Source organism: Dipodomys spectabilis, unplaced genomic scaffold, assembly GCF_019054845.1.
Source record: "Dipodomys spectabilis isolate Male_0828 unplaced genomic scaffold, ASM1905484v1 ptg000051l, whole genome shotgun sequence".
Taxonomy (NCBI): domain Eukaryota; kingdom Metazoa; phylum Chordata; class Mammalia; order Rodentia; family Heteromyidae; genus Dipodomys; species Dipodomys spectabilis.
In genome coordinates this window covers 5,237,748-5,256,619 of record NW_024870728.1, presented here as the reverse complement: position 1 = coordinate 5,256,619, position 18,872 = coordinate 5,237,748, and the positions used below count along the sequence as shown (strand labels likewise).

At 40.2% G+C, this 18,872-nt stretch overlaps 1 protein-coding gene across 1 annotated transcript in view; it reads right to left on the bottom strand.

Annotated features, from left to right (window-relative positions):
- Positions 1 to 18,872, bottom strand: part of Col4a4 (collagen type IV alpha 4 chain) — a 129,953-nt gene that overhangs the window by 44,852 nt on the left and 66,229 nt on the right. The window contains exons 20-29 of the mRNA XM_042679354.1: positions 18,474 to 18,638; positions 15,951 to 16,040; positions 14,728 to 14,891; positions 13,300 to 13,372; positions 12,290 to 12,396; positions 8,875 to 9,058; positions 6,295 to 6,363; positions 4,106 to 4,213; positions 3,367 to 3,585; positions 1,240 to 1,401 (exon numbers count right to left, since the gene is read on the bottom strand). Coding sequence (XP_042535288.1) covers positions 1,240 to 1,401; positions 3,367 to 3,585; positions 4,106 to 4,213; positions 6,295 to 6,363; positions 8,875 to 9,058; positions 12,290 to 12,396; positions 13,300 to 13,372; positions 14,728 to 14,891; positions 15,951 to 16,040; positions 18,474 to 18,638 — 1,341 coding nt within the window. The remainder of the gene's footprint in view (positions 1 to 1,239; positions 1,402 to 3,366; positions 3,586 to 4,105; positions 4,214 to 6,294; positions 6,364 to 8,874; positions 9,059 to 12,289; positions 12,397 to 13,299; positions 13,373 to 14,727; positions 14,892 to 15,950; positions 16,041 to 18,473; positions 18,639 to 18,872) is intronic.

Here is an 18,872-nt window from a genome sequence, read left to right as displayed (position 1 = left end):
AACTCTATTTTTAATGGAAATGGATAGGGGTGAAAAAAAGAGCAACATCATCATCATGACTGGTGTTAGATTAGGCTGTAGAGACAAGTTAGGTCCTAAACTTATTACAAGTTTTCAAGTACACATCTTGCATTTGGATAAAAGGAAAGGCAGCCAGTGGCTCCTACCTATAATCCTAGCTATTTCGGAAGATGAGATTTACAAGATTGTGGTTTGACACCAGAAAAGTTTGCTCGAATGAATCTATATGTTTCCCAGTGTTAAGATACTGGAAATTCTATGAGGTGTGTCAATAATCTCATAGAAAGCCCTCATGAATACTATTCGTTCGTTCGTGATCTTTTAAAGAGCACTGTGAGCTGTGCACATGCTGCATGGAATCTGTGACAAACAGCTCCTTGCCAGACACTCAATCCTCTGGTCCCTTGATCTTGGATGTCATGTCCTCCTGAACTGCAAGAAATAAATGCATGCTGTTCATAAATCACCTAACCTAATACATTTTGATACAAAAACCTTGATGGACTAACCCCTTAAGCACCTCATGTGAAGATAGACATTTACAGGACTTCTATACTCTTTTATGTCTTCCTGGTTATGTCAAAAATGCAAGATCCTGAGGCTCTAACTGGCCTATTTCTCAAGGCTGTGTTTGCAGCAAACAACTTTGAAAGGTGTGACAGCGCATTGCCCAATACAATATTCAGGCTTGCTTGAAGACTGCTATGAAGCAGCGCTGCCGAGGTCTACTGCTCCTCTCAAATAATGCAAACCACTGCGGCTATAGCATCTAGCCATCCACATATAGGATGACATGGAGAAATGACACAAAATAATATGAACTATAGAGGTAATACAGTCTTTTGCCTCTGTCTTGCAACTTATAATTCTATGAATATCTACAAAAAGAACAAGAGATGAGCTTATTAATTTATAAGTAGGATAAATACCCTACTTACACCTTCAAGTTCTTATTTTTATTATTATTTTTTATTTTTCATTTTTTTTGGGGTCCGGTTGTGGGGCCTGAACTCTGGGCCTGAGTGCTGTCCCTCAGCTCTTCAGCTCAAGGCTAGCGCTCTACCACTTGAGCCAGAGCGCCACTTCCGGCTTTTTTCTTTTTGCTTATGTGGTGCTGAGGAATCGAACCCAGGGCCTCAGGCACGCAAGGCAAGCGCTCTACCACTGAGCCAACTTCCCAGCCCCACCTTCAAGTTCTTTATACCTGTTGGCACTTACCTGGACTACCAGGAGCCCCAGGAAGCCCTGGCTGGCCTGGGATGCCCGCACTGCCTTTTCTACAGGACTGGCCAGGTGGGCCTGGAATACCTGGGAAGCCAGGGCTTCCCTCTCTGCCTTTGGGGCCTTTGAGACCTGGGGAGCCGGGAACGCCAGCTGCTCCTGAAATAATACAAAGTATCTGCAATATGTGTGGGTTAAAACTGTGTAGATGGCCTATACTAAACTGTTCACACACCTCAGTACTGAAACAGACAGTCTGATCCTGACTCAAATAAGTTCCCAACTCAAATGAGTGGATTTTTCTACTCATTGATTTAGTGAACTCCAAATGCCTGGAGATCCAACACACAGTTGAGTTGCGTGGTATGGTCACGTAGATGAGGAAGAAATTATTCAGGCAAGTAATCACGTGGTTTTCCTGCTTCTAATTAGCTTCTACCATTACAACGGTTATTACATCAAATATATAACATTTACAAACTTGATGGGCATTGTGTGAATTTGCATTTTATAGATTTTTATCGTGTATACTCTCAAATTTCTGTCTATTGTCATAAATCTTCAGAAAGAAAAATAAATCAACTATAGTCCCAGGCTTCAACCTAAAAGCCAATTTTACTTTTCTGTTTCCATCATGTGTTGTTTTGTTTCTATATTAAAAATACTAATCATAGTTATGGTCATTGGATTACTTCATAATGTGTAGGAATTGGCTAAGTTTTTATGCTTTTGATTTGTTATAATATTTACAACTGCACTGTTCCTTCAGCTAGTAGCTGAAAAGTATTTCTTGGAGTGTAACTCTTATTTCCAATGGTTTCCTTAACTGAAGAGAAAACAAAGGTGTTTTCCTATCTAGATTAGATACAGGAGCAGTAGTAACCTGTCAAAAGTCCCTTCTTGATTCATATATTTTCTTGTTACCTTTTCAATTGCTTGTGGCTTTGTATTCACTATGCTGATGAAAAAAACACCATGTTTGCTTGTCTTAAAGTAAAGGTGGGGCTTTATTCCCCTCATGCTCTCTGATTGGACTGTACAACTAAATGGGGGTGTGGGTCTGGTTCCATGGCTTTCTCCTTTCAGATGCTCAAATCCACAGAACCTAACATCGCTTCTCTAAAATGGAGTGGCACTTGCACAGAACACATGCACACTCTCTTGAAATCATCTCTAGAGCATTTGTAATACCTAATATGATGTTCGTAGCTGATGTACTGTATTGTTATTGGAATAATGACAACAAAACATTCTATACATGTCAGTACAGATACATTTTTCTTCTAAATATTTTTGATTGGTGTTTGGTTGAGTTAGAAGATAGGAAAACCCACATTGATAAGGACCAGCTCTCCTAACTTGCCTAAAGAAACTGGTCCATTCTCTGTTGGGAAGAAGCCCAAAGAGTGTCTGGTGTGGGACCCACACTTTGACCACCATCACCCAAGGGACTCCTGGAAGTTCAGACTGCTGGAATCAAGCCTAGATATAAAGGATCAGAATTTCAAAGGCTAGGGCCCTGAAGATGGTCATCATAATGACAACCCCTGGGTTATATTTATGTTCATTAAAATTGGAGAAACTCCACTCTAGAAAAAGTCTTAATAATTTCAGAAAAAGATGCGAACCAGTATCCAGGCCATCATGTACATCATTGTTCTACCTGCTGGAGGGAAAGCCCCTCATGTTGTCACTTGTTAAATGCAGTCTGTCTGTAGCCCACAGAGCTTCCCCTGATCTCCCCCTCCACTGATCTGCCTTCTGAGTTGCTTGTCCTGATACTGGCAACCAAGCATTAACAGTAGGTGGCTATCTGGTCCCTGCGCTTGGTCCCTGCTCTCGGAGCTAACATAGTGGTCTACACCCAAGGTGGGCTGACATGCAGAATTGATGCATGCCACTGAGCTGGTGGAGACATACTGTGCTGACTTGCATTTGAACATGAGCAATAACATCCAAAGGCAGCATTGGGGAGGCAATTATTTGACATGTCATCGTGCCTGTCTATGAAGGTGAGGCATTTATTTTGTCTATCCAAGATGAGGTAGTCTAAGCATTATTCAGAGACTTATTCCAAATTGAAGGAGGCTTCCTAGACTGCAGGAATCGCTGAGATCCTCATACCTTCAGCCCCTGGGCATCCTGGGTGACCTCTGGCTCCCTTCATCCCTGGCACTCCTGGGAGACCCCTATTTCCAGGTGGTCCTGGGTGACCAAATGCAGACTCTCCTGGGATTCCTTTCTGACCATCTACTCCACGTCTGCCGGGAGGACCTGGGGGTCCAGGGGGAGAGGACCCCTTCTCCCCTTCAAACCCTGGGTCTCCCATGTTACCACGTAAGCCTGTTGAACAGCAACAACAACAATTTTAATTGTTAAATGCACAGGATAGAACTAGTACATGTAAGACTTATTTTGCTAAAAATCTCACCTCTAGGAAACACGGGAATATGTACTTACTACTTAAAAGATGTTTAATAAAAATGTATTTCTATAGACTTAGAGAAGCTTAGTAGGGAAAGGTATTCTTGTTCACTTTATGGAGAAATGAATTGTAATTGTGCGTTTCTTATGTCAGCGATATTTCCCTAATTCTTTTCTTCATATTGTGAGCATTCTGAACTGAGCAAGCAAAGAACTAGTATTGGCCTATAACTCACAAGTAAAGAGGAAGGATCGTGGCAGGATATAAAATGATTGTGAGCTTCAAATTGTCACAACACAGGTTTAAAAGTTTAATGTATCAAGAGCTATTTCCCATTAGCTAAGGTTGCCTCTTATTCCCTTAAAGTCATTCATTTTTTAAAAAACGATTTAAAAATTCCTGCTTGAAATTTCCAAAGTAGAAAAATACTTTGTTTACCAGGTGGGCCTGGTATTTTTGATGCTCCTGGCTTGCCCCGCTGGCCTTTCTGTCCATCCAAACACCTCTGCCCAGGAGCACCTGGGGGGCCAGGAAATCCCTTCAGACCTAAACAAGAGCAACACAACACAGACCGGATGAAGCACAGATCACATGGAAGCCACTGCTTGTGCTAAGTACCTTTAAGGATATGTATATTTTATACCATTAAGATATTAGCTATCATGGATCACAAAAGCATTCTGTGAGTCCTATGCTTCCAATCAAGGCTTCACAGAGTGCTTTTGTGAAGGACAAAAACATGTTAGATACATTCACAGCAGATTACTAAATATAAACTTATCCAGAAATTAAAATGATAACTTTTAAAATGTAAACCAGTGTCATAGACTCCAATTTTTTAAAAAATTACTTCCTAAAACCCTTTGGGATATCTTTATTTATATCTATGTATCTATATCTATGTGTCTATATATATATATATATGTATGCATGTATGCATGTATGTATATGTGGACTTATGCATGCTTACATTATGTATCTATCTATGCATATGTCCTATGTATCATTTTATCTATATGTCATCTATCTAGTTAGCTAGCTAGCTATCAATCTATCTATCTTGGTGTTTTTGTATGACAGGTATCAAACACAAATCTTTGTGTCTTATGCAGACTAGTGTCTGGCCTAAAGAGAAAACACCAGAGTGAAGGTCTGTGTGTTACTGCATCTGCACTTACATAGCGTAGAGGAGGGAAGATGCCAGCAGCAGAATCTAAGATTTTATTTTAAATCTCTGAGTTTCTACTAAGAGTTATCTCGGCTAAAGTAATGTCTGGACTGCGAACTTCAAAGACGGGACAACTACCATCTTAAGGCGAACATTCAGTGGAAGCTAAAACTGCTGAAAGCAGTCAAACATGTTTCATTCAAGCATGACAAGGGATCCATGGAAATGAACACTCAGTGAGTCAGCCAACAGCTCTCCTGCTAACTTGGACGTATGCTTCTACTCTCTCACCATTGCCTGTGGCTCTTCCAGCTCTTTGACCTAGGACTCAGTCGTATGACTCAATTTGGCCAGTGAGCTATTAACAGCTGTGAATCAGTCTGAGATGGGAAGTAAGCCTGTGCAGGTGTGCCAGCCTCTTGCATTTCTGCAGTCATATACGGAAGTTACCCATTGCCCCTATGCTGGAATGTGGATTGCTAACCTGAGTTGCTGACTAGGGCCAGAGACTAAGCAACCATCACCATCTAACAGACTATAAAAGCGAAACTAACTGCTTGTCTTCCTACAGCATTGAGATTTCAAAACTGGTAGCTTGTATAGTATCATAATACAAGCAAATGACTATGGATGGCATAGTCATTTTATGGACTTTTTTGGACTTTTTGTCTGTTTAGAAAGTTGAGAGGAAATGCTGACATTCGGGGTGACATGATGGCACTAAATGTTTTCCATTCAAGTATTCTACTTTAAAACTTATGTAGGTAAAAATAAAATGTCTTTGGTCATAATAAAAAAAAAAAAAAGTGCTAACCAGGCTCTGCTGGCTCACATCCGTAATCCTAGCTACTAAGGAGGCTGAGATTTGAGGATCGTTGTTGGAATCCAGGCAAAGCAGAAAAACCCATGAGACTACTGGAGCTCATAGGATAGAATCAGACTTGAGGGAAAAAGCTAAGGGAGAGGGATCAGGCCCTGAGTTCAAGTTCCAGTGCATGTGCAGATAGATACTTGGAATTTGAGTCAGATTAAAAATCGATCAGAAAGAACCAGATGAGAGAAAGTACATTCAGGGACTCAGGTAGGAGGGTCTTTCAGAAAATTCTGGTCAGACATTGGCCCCATTAGGAAGCAGAGGAGAGTAAAATTTATAGTTTATAAACAGGTGGTCAGGTATTCATCTTGGGACACAGAAAAAGACGGTCTGAGCTCCAGCTTCTCAATGGACTGATGAATGGCTGATGAATGATCAAGTTTTATTCTGCAGAGATTTGAAAAGCATGCTCATACCAGTAGACTGGAACTCTGGCTGCTAAATACCATAAACATGCTTTTCCCTAGTCCCATAGTCCTGAAAACAATGCTAGAAATACCCTGACTGGTTCTCAGGATTTAGTATTTTTTTTTTCTATCATGTGGAACCTCTCCCTGATCACAACAACAACAATAATAATAATACCTGGAGGTCCATCAAAACCTGGAGGGCCAGGCTTCCCAAGGTAGGTCACATTACAAAGAATGGTATCACCTGGAAAAAAAAAAAGTGTCATTTACACAGCTGAGAGCCTTACGCAGTATGAGTCTCAATGACAATCCATTCAAGCTATGATTCCATGCAGTGTAGGGAAAGGTACAAAGTAGACTCCCAAGACTTATTAGATCACTTAAATGGCCTTCATATCAAATGTCTAGATCTCTCATGAAATCTGATTTGCAATTGTCTAGGAAGATAAGAAAAGTACTTATTCTAAGAAGTATCCACTTCAATAAGCTAGGAAAAAAAAGAATGTATTTCTAGGCCCAGGTTAATTAAGGTAATTAAGAAACATAGATAAATCATGATATAGCGGTAAGGGTCCAACACTAAGTTCACAAGACTTGACTTAAACTTTCTACATCAGGGTCTTGTACAAAGGCAGAGATCTGGGCTACATATTAATTAAAGCCACCATTTCTATTGGTTCATAATGGCCTAGAATGGGCTGGAGATTCAAATATCTTGTCGCTTGCTTTTCTAATGACTCAACAAGGTTGTTTTTAGATCTCCATTTAAACAGGTGAGAACAATAAGACTCCAGAGCTTATGCTTCTGAGCTTTTCTACTAAAATTTCACATTTATAATATAAATAATATTGCATAATTTATTACTTTATATGCTCTCACATCAAAGATGTATGATATGAATAAACTCATATTACATTCTTTTTCTAGGTCTTAGAATGTATACTTAATCAAATACAAAGATATTGGCCTTTCCCTTGTCAAAAGAGAAAAGCAAATATATTCTTTTATTTCAAAACTTTAGAACAATATAAGCCAAAGCATATATACGCATTCCTAAAGAAAAAAATTTCTCCAGTAAATCCCTTTGCTACCTTCTTAAAGAGTCTCTGCTATAATGCTGAAAGTAAGTTAATGTTTAAATTTCACACAACTGTCAGATATGTTTGATATCTTGAGTTTAATTTTTTTCCTTCTAACTGAATTTTCATGGACAATCATGTTTTTTAATGAAACACTAGTGTTTCTTTTATGAACATTTGCTGCATTATCTCAAAAAAGATTATAAAAATAAATACTATGAATATATATGTGTAACTTTAATATAATCAAGACTTATGAGCCAATACTGAGAAATGAATGAAAAGCAATTTTGGAATACCAAACTAATAAAGTAATGATGATAACTTAGCCCTTTGAGGATTTGTTTTAAATATGCATTGTGCTGCATTGCTTTTGTTTGCTTGAGATTGTGCTAAATTTAAATAGCACTTGATAGCAATTTCACTTAGTGGGGTGATGTAGTGATAATAATTTTGTTCAGAAGAAACTCACTTTAACTCTAGGTATTCACAATGAGACAAAAGAAGGACACTCTTAGGAGAGGAACACAAAAGTGAAATGCCTATTTGCATCTGGTCATATAAAAAACTACTATTCTATGGTTTCCCTTATTTGCAATGACTAGTATATATCTGGGACAAGCAGAAAAGGTCAAAAAGCTATGTACATATGACCAGATAAGATGATGTTAAGCAAAATGAACCTCAAGATAGGGGTACAAGTAGTTTTTTTCTTTCTTGCTATTGTTCCTAACGTATTTATAGTGTATCATGTGTTTTTTTTTTTTTTTTTTGTTTCTTTGTATGTTCCTCCCCCATGGTATAACCCCTGTTTTCACTGTATTTGATGTCGGTACCCTGTATCTTGTATATACATTTTTCTCATTTGGGGAGGGGAAGGGAAAAAACAAGTTCCTTAAATAGGGACACAGGTTGACCCATTGTAACAATGAGATACAAAATACTATATTGAAAAATGAACTTTACTATTTAAGCGGGGAGGGGGAGAGGAGAAGAGGGGGGGAATGTAGTTGTGGAGGCGGGAGGGAAGGGATGGTAGGGGAAAAACAAAGGAGGAGGCAACAAATCTTGATAGGAAATATACTCATTACCTTGCTCATGTAACTGTAACCCCTCTGTACAGTATTTTTACAATAAAAATGTATTTTAAAAACTACTATTGAAATAAATTTCAGGAAATGGAAATGAGAAATTTTTTCTTTGTTGTTAATGTTCTTTTCTTTTTGTCTTGCTTGTTTGTTTTCTGCCTTTGGAAAAGGAAATGGAGGGACAAAGGGCAAATAAATGCAGCAGTGGTACTCACAGGAAACTGTTGAAAATGAACTGTACAACTTGTGGGTAAGGACAGGAGGGAAAAACTGGGAGAGAGAGAAGGAAGCGGTGACATTGTCCAGAAAGAAGGAAGGAAGGATGGAAGGATGGAAGGAAGGAAGGAAGAAAGGAAGGAAGGGAGGGAGGGAGGGAGGAAGAGAGGGAGGAGAGAGGAAGAAGGAAGGAAGGTAGGAAGGAAGGAAGGAAGGAAGGAAGGAAGGAAGGAAGGAAGGAAGGAAGGAAGGAAGGAAGGAACGGAGGGAAAGAGGGAGGGAGAGAGGGAGGGAAGAAAAGAAAAAAAATAAATTTGCTTTAGCTTTCATGATTTCATTTGACATTGTACCACAAAAACATTCAAAATTACCTTTCTGCCCCTTGGAGCCATCAGGGCCCCTCACACCAGGGCGGCCTGGCAGTCCCAGTTTCCCTCTCTCTCCTGGTGGACCAGGGTATCCCAGCCCTGGAGGCCCCATGGGGCCTGGTTTCCCTGGAGGGCCTGGTGGTCCAGGAAACCCTTTAGCACCTGGGATTGCATCTTCGTGACTGCCCTGGAAGGTATAGACATCACGCATCAATTACTGATCTTTGAAAACTCCATGAATGTCAGGCAATCATTGCAAGCTATAGAAATGCAGGCAGAAGTCCATAATTCAAAGAGATAGTTCCTCTGTAGGAAGTGTAACTACAAATTATTAAGTTAGATTCTTCCTAATGTTTTACAAACATAGTTGCACATTGACATACACTCCACACGTACATGTGCTGAATCTTAGGTACAGAAGGTTATGAAAACCATTCTCAATGCTGTGTGAGAACACATAGAAATAAGCAAGCCAAGGGAGCTGACAAATGTCTGAATCAAAAAGATTCTTCTCTGAAATTGCTTTCTTACATTCTTCTGAAAAGGCTCCATCACCCTCCATGTGTGTGGAGAAAGGGTTAAATTGTTCTCCCTTCTTCATGCCAGTTGGACCTCTGGTTGATTGCTTGGCCTCTGTTCCTCTAGAAACCCTATACTGAATCACCAACTGTATTTCTAGGCAACAATGCTTATGTATGTCTGGCTGGAAAATTTTCATCTGGTCTGGAAAAAAACTGTAGATATGTGAGCTCTATTGGATAAATGTCCAGGAGTGGAATTGCTGGGTCAGGGTAGTTTTATGCTTCATCTTTTTAGAGAAACCTGCATATTGCTTCCCAGAGTAGTTGAACAAGCTTATAATCCATGTAATAGAGTTCCCTTCTGGCTACATCCATGCCAGCATTTGTTATTGTTTATTTTCTGCTGCCAGCACAACCATGTTCATTGCAGCACTGTGTATCATAGCCAAGATATGGAATCAGCCCAGATGTCCCTCAGTGGACAAGTGGTCAACAAAATGTGGAGCATATATACACAATGGAGTTTTACTCATCCACTAGAAAGAAGTATATTGTACCATTCTTAAGGGAATAGACAGACTTGGGAAAAAATAAAATTAAGAGAAATAAGCCAGATCTATAGATTGAAACAAAAGTTGTATGGTTTCTCTCGTTTGTGGTAGCTAGCATGTGCCTATAATATCTATAAGCGAATACACTGGGTGGTGTGCAAGTGGTTACAAATGAGTTAACTCAAGTATAATAGACTCTATGGAAAGCACAAATAATCTATATTTTTTAGAAAGACTGGGTTGAAGCCCAACAAAATCAACACCAGGAAATGGATACATGCAGGAGGGATGTGGGACCAAGGGGAGAGGGGTAGATAAACGAAGAGGGAACAGCAGAAAAATGCAACCAAGAATTCATTGTATATACCACAAAATTAAGAAAAATAAGGCAAGGAGAGGGTCAAAGTGGGGTGGGAATATTGAAGGGGTTGACACAGATTAAGAAGCGTTGTATTCATAAGCTGCCCTGTTAAATGGCAGAATTATAGATATACACATACTACAAAATTAAGAAAAGTGAGGGAAGGGGTGGGTAGGGAGGAGTCGGCGAGGATGTTGAAAGGGGTGACATTGATCACAGTGTATTCTTAAACTTCTATGTTGAATGGTAATTCCTTTGTACAACTGCTTAAAGATGATTAATATATAGATATATTGATAAAAGACTCATAGGGAGTGGAGCACCGGTATAATCACATGTATAATCTTAGCTACTCAGAAGGCTGAGATTGGAGGATCCAATTTCAAAATCAGCCCTGGCAGCAAAGTCTGTGAGACTCTTCCAAAAAGCCAGAAGTGGAACTGAGTTCAAGCCTTATTACTAGGACACAAACAAACTAACAACAACAAAAGAGTTATGGGATCCCTTGTTGGAGATTCCTTAAATAGGGGGCTCCTTTCTGTAAGTCCCACGTCATTTGTGGAGACCCCAGAAGCTGGGCAGTAGGCTTAACAGCTCCTGAGAGAGGAATGGTGCAGTCAAGTCAGAGCTGTTTATACAACGATCATAGGTGGATCTAATCTTCTTCTACACAAGGGTGCTCAGAATGCTGGATCCTGTCCTGCTGTCAACTGAGGGCATGTCTTTTATCCTTCAGCCTGGGCTGGTTTCCATCCGGGTCTGTGAAAATCCTGAGGTTTCAATGAATGTAGGAACCCCCACCACACACACACACTCCCCAGTGAGTGTTTCAGATATTCTTCTGCCAGTCTCATCCATAGTTAAGTATCTTTGTATGTTATTGGTTTCTCAAAGAGGAGATGGGAAGGGATGAGAAGGGGAAACAAAGGAGTAGGCAACAATGCTCGATAGGAAATGTACTCATTATCTTGCCCATGTAATTGTAACCCTTCTGTATAGTATTTTCACAATAAAAAACAAAACAATGCTCTCCAAATCTAACCCTGACAATTTTCATGTACTTGATCCATCTGAAAGGCTAGAAGGAATCAACACCACCAAGTCCAGTCCTCAATCTCTGACTCTTATTCATGCGTATTCTCTCTTGGAGATCTCTGTAAAATCAAAACCTGGCCCTTCCCTTTTACAGCACTCTGTGTTTTCCATTTCCTGGGGCAGATAGCACCGGCTGGGCTAGAACAGTGCACACTTGGGAATGCAGCAGACCAAGAGTCCTCACTTCTATTTAGCCTACCTGACAGATGAGTCACTTTGAATAAAATACTCTAAGCCATCATTTCCTTACTGCAAAATTGGGAAGGTAATTGCCCATTAGTAGACTATCATTACAAGCATCAAACATCAAGCTCAGTTTCTGTAATGTCTAAGCATTCAAAAATAGGTTACATGCCTAAGATATTTTAAGTTCTTAAGCAAGGATCATGTCTTTTACTGTCTTCTTTTAACCTTCATCACCAGCACAGTATTCACCCATCATTGGTCAATGGGGTTTTCTAAAAGCCAATATGTCAGTTCAGTGGATTTGTACCATGTCACTTACCCTCATGTGTTTCTTCACCAGGAAACAGAGCTAAAGCTTAGGATCAGAACTTGTGCTCAATCACAGACCCCATTGTCCACTGATTAGATCTACACTCAGTAGGGATTTGCAAGATATAATCATCCCAAAAGAAAATAAACTCCTCAAAGACAGGGGACACAAAAATCTTCCCATGACTGAACTATTATTAAGGATTTTTGACCATCTCAAATTATTCCACACCTTTTCTAACAATCATCTTTTGGTGGCAGAGAGCTAAAAGGCCACTGGTGACAGCATGTTGGTAACAGAGGCAAACGTACGTGAGCACAGGTAAAGTAAGAAGGAGAAAAAAGAGGAGACCTTATAAGAAACTGGAATTCTATAGCAGGAGAATTGTACATACTGGGGGTCCTGGCTCCCCTGTTTCTCCATCGCGTCCATCTTGACCATGTTGTCCTCGCTGGCCTGGAAATCCTAGGGGCCCATCAGGTCCTCTTTCTCCTTTGATCCCTAGAAACAGAGGTTGAAAGCCATTCAAGCTTTTATCAGCAAGGAGTTAATATAGAAAAAAAGAGAGGAGTAAAGATAAAGACAATAGCGTTGACTCTGGGGGGCTTGGTGGAGTTCCAGTCATCTAGAGGGTGAATGATAATTGCCAAATCGATTGAATCTCCTTATTTGTGAATTTCCCCTTTATCCACTTCAGTAGAGGTAGAACTAGAACCTTCTCCTGCCCGAGGTGACATCACACAGTGTTCACTTCCTTGCCCCCAGGGAACGAAAGAACAAGCATAATTAGTGTCTTGCTCTACACAAAACAATCCTTTCTGAAATTACTTTTCTACCTAAGCTGATGAAGCAAAACTCTCTTCATTGCTGACTGTATAAACTTGGAGCTTCCTGGAACCCTGTGTCCCTCCCCCCCCTCCAAAATCCTTTGGATCCATTAAAGCTATGGCTTAGAGATTCTTGTCTGTGACCCAAGGTCCTGGACCTGGGTATTCCTGAACAACCCCATGCCTATGCTTTCATATTTTGTTTAGGTAAGCCATTGCATTACTTTTCTTCTCCAACCTTCTTTAAGCTAAACATCTATCATTTACAATTAAAAATATTCTTGTGCAACACATGATACTATAAAGCAGTAAGTAAACAGCAGGCAAATGAACGGAAGTCTTGCTTCACACACAAGTTCATTACTGTGAGGATTTGAATCCATGACAAAGGGAGCACTTGCATTTCCAATGGCTCAGCATTGGCACCACTTTAGGGAGGGCAGAGAATCATTTTTATGCAGTCTCAACTATTGTAAATTATAGAGCACTGACCTTTGATCACAGGGGAAATTAATGCAAGAATAAGCCATATACCATTTTAAAGATGTCACAGGTCTCAGTGATTACTCATGCTCACCTTTAACTCTTGCTACAACCATGTCACCCTTTGTTCCTTTGAAGCCAGGGGGTCCCAGGGCACCAGGTTTACCCTTGTTGAGAAATAAAAGAGCAACACATTCATTCATTATGATGAGTCGAAACTCTTGACATTCACGTATATCTAATCTCTCTCTCAAAAAACTCTAGATGTTTCATATTATCCAAGGTGGAAAAATGACCCATCTGCAAAACCCTATGCCCTACAATTCAGTTATTGTTAACATCTACCTTTTTTTTTTCAGTGCTAGTAATGGAACCCAGGGCCTTATGCACGCTAGGCAAGTGCTTTTCTGTTGAGACACATCCAAGCCTTTTAGCCATTCCTTTGACATCATCTCTTCCCACTTTGCCCCTTGGTTACCCTCTACTCAATCCCTGATAGATGATCATGGACTTTGTTACCATCTCCACACTGTGTGCATGCACATGCGTACACACATGCACTGGTCCTGGGCTTGAACTCAGGACCTGAGCATTGTCCTTGATCTTCTTTGTTCAAGGCTAGCACTCTATCACTTGAGCCACATTTCCACTTGGGGCTTTTTTTGCTGGTTAATTGGAGCTAAGAGTCTCATGGACTTCCCTGTCTGGGCTGACTTTAAACTGCCATCCTCAGATCTCAGCCTCCTGAGTAGTTAAGATGGATTATAAGCATGAACCACTGGAATCTGGTTTCTAGTTTCAAATCTTACCTGCAGGTGATAGACCTATGATATCCCTGAGGAACCTGTATTGAGTTTGGTGATCTTTAACTTCGGCTGCATATCAGAAATGCAGAGCCACTTTTAAAATAGCAGAACCTAACATTCCAGGTCTGGTCACAAGTGGTATTATAATAATAATTATCATCATCATCATCATCATCATCATATTTTATGATAATCTTAGAGTTTGAACTCAGGGCCTAGGCACTGTCTCTGAGCTATTTTGCTCAAGGCTAGTACTCTCCCATTTGAACCACAGCTCTACTTCTGGCTTTTGGGTGGTTAATTGGAGATCAGAGTCTCATGGACTTTACTGCCTGGGCCAGCTTTGAACCATGATCCTCAGATCTCAGCCTACTGAGTATCCAGAATTACAGGCATGAGCCACCAATGCCCAGCCATACTAATATTTTATCATCAGTCTGTTGAAAGGTCTGTGTCCTTTCTGAAACTCCAGGAGGACTGAGGCTATATTTGATCCCTGTACCTGAAACAGTGCCAGGAACACTCAAAGGATAGTGATCAATTTAGTAAGTTAGTCATGGATGGGTGGATGAATGAATAGGAATAATTATTAAGGTATTAAGATATTTATAGCTTCAAAACATGGAGTATGTCTTGCTTACAATTCCAAAGAGTTATAGTAATTCTAATTCGGTCTTGTTTCCCTGGAAAGACTACGACTGGTGGGAATTACTCACAGGGGGCCCTGGAGAGCCTTCAGCACCAGGTAGGCCTGGATCACCTTTTTCTCCAAGCCAGCCAGGGAGCCCTAAGTCTCCTTTACTCCCTTGCCTCCCGTGAGGCCCTGGGGGGCCACGGGGACCCATGGGGCCAGGTTTGCAGGCACAGAGTCCTTGGTTTCCTAGACAGAGAGAAAAGGCAAGCATTGTCCTTTTTCCTATTCAAAAAGAACTTCAATACAGAAACCAATACTGTGAACAGAGAACAAAAAGATTCTGATGTGGTCAATCTTCACTGGGCCAGGGCAGCTGGACAGAGTGTGGGTGGCCCTACTGCAATGGAAAAATGGGTCCATAGTTTCCATTCAAATGGGAGTGTTTTGTGTGGTAAATACATCCTGGAAAACTAATATTTAATCCTACTGAAGAATTGCAAAGTATTTGGACCCCACTGAAGAAACAAATACATACATTACGGTATAAGCCATGAAAATAGATGATGATGATGGTACTAAATATGGCATGTTCCCTAGCCATCAGGACTTTGGTTATTGTTGGTTGTGGGGCTTGAACTCTGGGCCTGAGCACTCTCCCTCAGCTCTTCAGCTCAAGGCTAGTGTTCTACCACTTGAGCCACAGCACCACTTCTGGTTTTCTGGTGGTTAACTGAAGAGAAGTGTTTCTCGGACTTTCCTGCCTGGGCTGGCTTTGAACCTCAATCCTTAGATCTCAGCCTCCTAAGTAGCTAGGATTACAGTCATGAGCCACTGGTGCTCGGTTGCCATTAAGACTTTTAACCCAAAAACTTTTTAGCAAAATCAAAGGCTTCTGTTGTGTCTATGTTCTCCTAGTTCCTGACTCAGTTGTTCAAAGAGGCTCTAAATGTTTAGAGAACAGAAACACAGAGTCCCAGACATCCAGCGTCATGGGAAATAAGAACACTGCAGGGTGGTAGAGCCCAGCCCCTCTACTATTCTCAGGGAATCAAGAGGAGCTTGCCGGCAAAAGTTGCCACTTCATGTGATATATGGCCTTTATGCTTGAAGAGGCAAGGATTTGAGTTTGGGGTGACTTGATCACATTATAGCACCTAGTGAAGTAGATTACTCACAAAGAGCAGTAACCAAGGTGAGAAAGAGGTCTCAATGAAATGCTACCTCCTGTGTCACGTGCATACCCCCCAGTGCTTCGCATGTGGTATGTAGTTACTTTAGAAATTCCATCTTTGATCTGTTACTTACCTTTCTCTCCTTTGGAGCCTCTTCTTCCTGGTGGGCCCATTATACCCTTTATTCCTGGTGGTCCAGGGTAGCTAACACTGCACTGTATCACTGTTCGGTGGCAGAGGGGTGGATGGACAGAATCACATCGCTATAGTTAATGTTTTCTGTGGAACATGAGTCTCTTTCCCTCCCATCCTCCCTCCTCCGTTTCCCTTCATAGCCCCATATGTTGTTTTATTCTTCCTTCAGGATTCTCTATCTAGGATATAGAGAATATGCTTACAAAAATGGCATGCTTTCGCCATTATAAATAGTGGTAAAACTCAGCTTTAATCTCAGTCCTAAATTTGTGGTCTACAGAACAAGATAGTCTACAACAACCTTAACACCAATAACAAAAACATAACTCCGAAGTCAGTGGATGGCATAGACATTTCCTCCTTAAATTCTCAATCCTTAAAAATAATTCTCAACCATTAACCAACTAACAACAACAAAAACAAATAATGATCACAGATAAAATGCAGACAATCAATTCTACATTCTGCTCAGATTCCAAGAGAATAAAAGACATATACTTTGTCTCACCTAAATAAATAAAAAGGAGAGAAACTAGGGTAATTACCTCAGAAATTTACCCCAGAGTTTACAGAGTAGATTGACAGAATGACAGATTCAGAACTAGGTTAAGAAACATTTGAACAAGAGGTTATTCTTTCCAAAAATTGCAGCAGCAAAAACAAAAACAAAAACCAAAATCCAGGCCCCAAAATCTGTAGGAAACAGACAATGTAGCAAGAAAAAAACTTCAAAAGAAACTATAGAGCCAAAATAGCTGATAAAGGTGTGCACTCAGCCCTGAAACCTGAACAGAAAACAGCATCACTAAGAAAACCCTTAGTAGTAAAATCTGTGTTCATTATGATTGATACAGAAATTTGCAAATTTAGAAGGATGGAAGATGGAGTGAAGTGTGGAAAAAAAAACCTTCTCAAAAGTTACTGATAAGTAAAGATTAACAATAAAGATTGAAAGATACAAAATTAGTAGTTTTTCTATTTTGTTTTGTTCTGTTTTCATAAGTTCTTTTATTTGCAACTTCAAACAATACAGTTATCGGAGAACTGAGAAGTTATTCTTGAATCTGAAGTGTGTCAAAGTAAAAGGCAAACCATTGTGGAATACAAGAGCGTGATAACAAAGAAAAGTTCCTAGAAGTTTCCAGGAGAGAAAAGAGAGTTTAGACAAAGAATCTCAAGTATCTAAATGTTTTGAAGGTTTGTAAAAACACTGAAAAAGATGAAACAATTGAGAATTCATCCTTCAAAATCCTGCAGGAAAAAGATTTCTAACATTTTATATTCAGCAAAGTTATCAATCAAACTCCACAGTAGGACCGAGTAAGATTCCTCAGTTTTACTTCCTTATTGGTACTCTTTCTGAGAAGTATAGCTGGTAGCCATTGAAGTCAATCTGAGTTATGTGAAACAAAGAAACAAGCAAATAAAAAGACAGGAGACAGAGAGAGAGAGGACAGAGAAACTTCTGAGGAAAATCTCAAGGCTGTATCCCAGCAATAAGTTTCAAGTCCAACCTGATCTAATTTGAATAAGTTAAGAAGTTCCAGGGGAAGTTGCGCTGTGGCTCAAGTGATAGTGCTAGCCTTGAGTTGAAGAGCTGAAGGACAGCAACCAGGCCCAGAGTTCAAGCCCCATGACCAAAAGAAAAAAAAGTTCCAGGGAAGATTTTATCAATAAGATCAATAAGCTGATACTGTTACAAGGTTTAATGGGTTAATGTATAAAATGGTCAAATGCACACAACTCTGGGTAGTTTGAGTTAAATAATTACAATGATAACCAAGCAAACATGCAAAGAAAGCAAGACAATTTACAAAATATTATGCTGAAAAAAGTCAATGCAGTAATAAAAATATAGTATTATATGGCTCTGTCTGAGAATAACATGTAATTGTTCAATGTAAACACTGAATGTTTAATCAAGATTATGACACTAGCTCTATTAGTAGGCTGAGGGATGGGACGTGGGCACACATGCACTGGTAAATGAGAATTAAATTCATCTTCTCAAGGGGAAGGCCAATAGATCATGCCAAAGTAAATAATGAAAAAATAGCGTTCCAAGCATGTTGAACAGCAATATAGAAACAGTAAAAAATGATACCAGCCACGAGTGTGGAAATAATTGTCTGTAGCACGTAGGACTAGAAGACACTACCTTCTAGCAACTTCCTAGAGGACAAATGGAATCTTAAACCAGACCCATCTATGACTCAAATAAAAAATAACCTTCAAAAATTCTTTATTTACCAAACTCCATCATTCATACTTCCTGGTAAATAATGGCACATACTTTCACTGATGTCATGGTCCAGCTGTTATTTGTAAAAAGGATTTTAGTTACTAATGTAGCTTAGAAATATACAGCTTTAAACATGTGTGGAAGGTGCTACTTTGTGAATGAACCTGCCAGTGTCACTTCAGCATAGATGCGCGTGTGGGTGAATGAGGACCACTTTACCATCCGATCCTGGAGGTCCCGGCTGCCCTGGTGCTCCTGGAAGGCCTGGCGGCCCGGGATGCCCTGGTTTTCCAGGAGCCAAATCCGGTTTTCCAGGAACCCCAGCTTCCCCGGGAAGGCCTGGTGGACCAGGAAACCCTGGTGGCCCGGGAGGCCCCGTGATGCCTGGAAGAGAAATTAAGGATGAAAAGCACACCTGCTCTTGGAGTCAATGTTTCTGTAGAAGAAAGTGAAGTCAGCACATTCTTCTTTAGGTCCCAGAATTGTTTTTTTGGCCTTTTTAAGGGAAATGAACAGAGCTAGAGGACATTGTGAAATAAGCCAGACACAGAAAGAGGCATGCACATGACTTCATTCATGTATGGAATCTACAGAGTCAAGTTCATAGAAGCAGGGAGT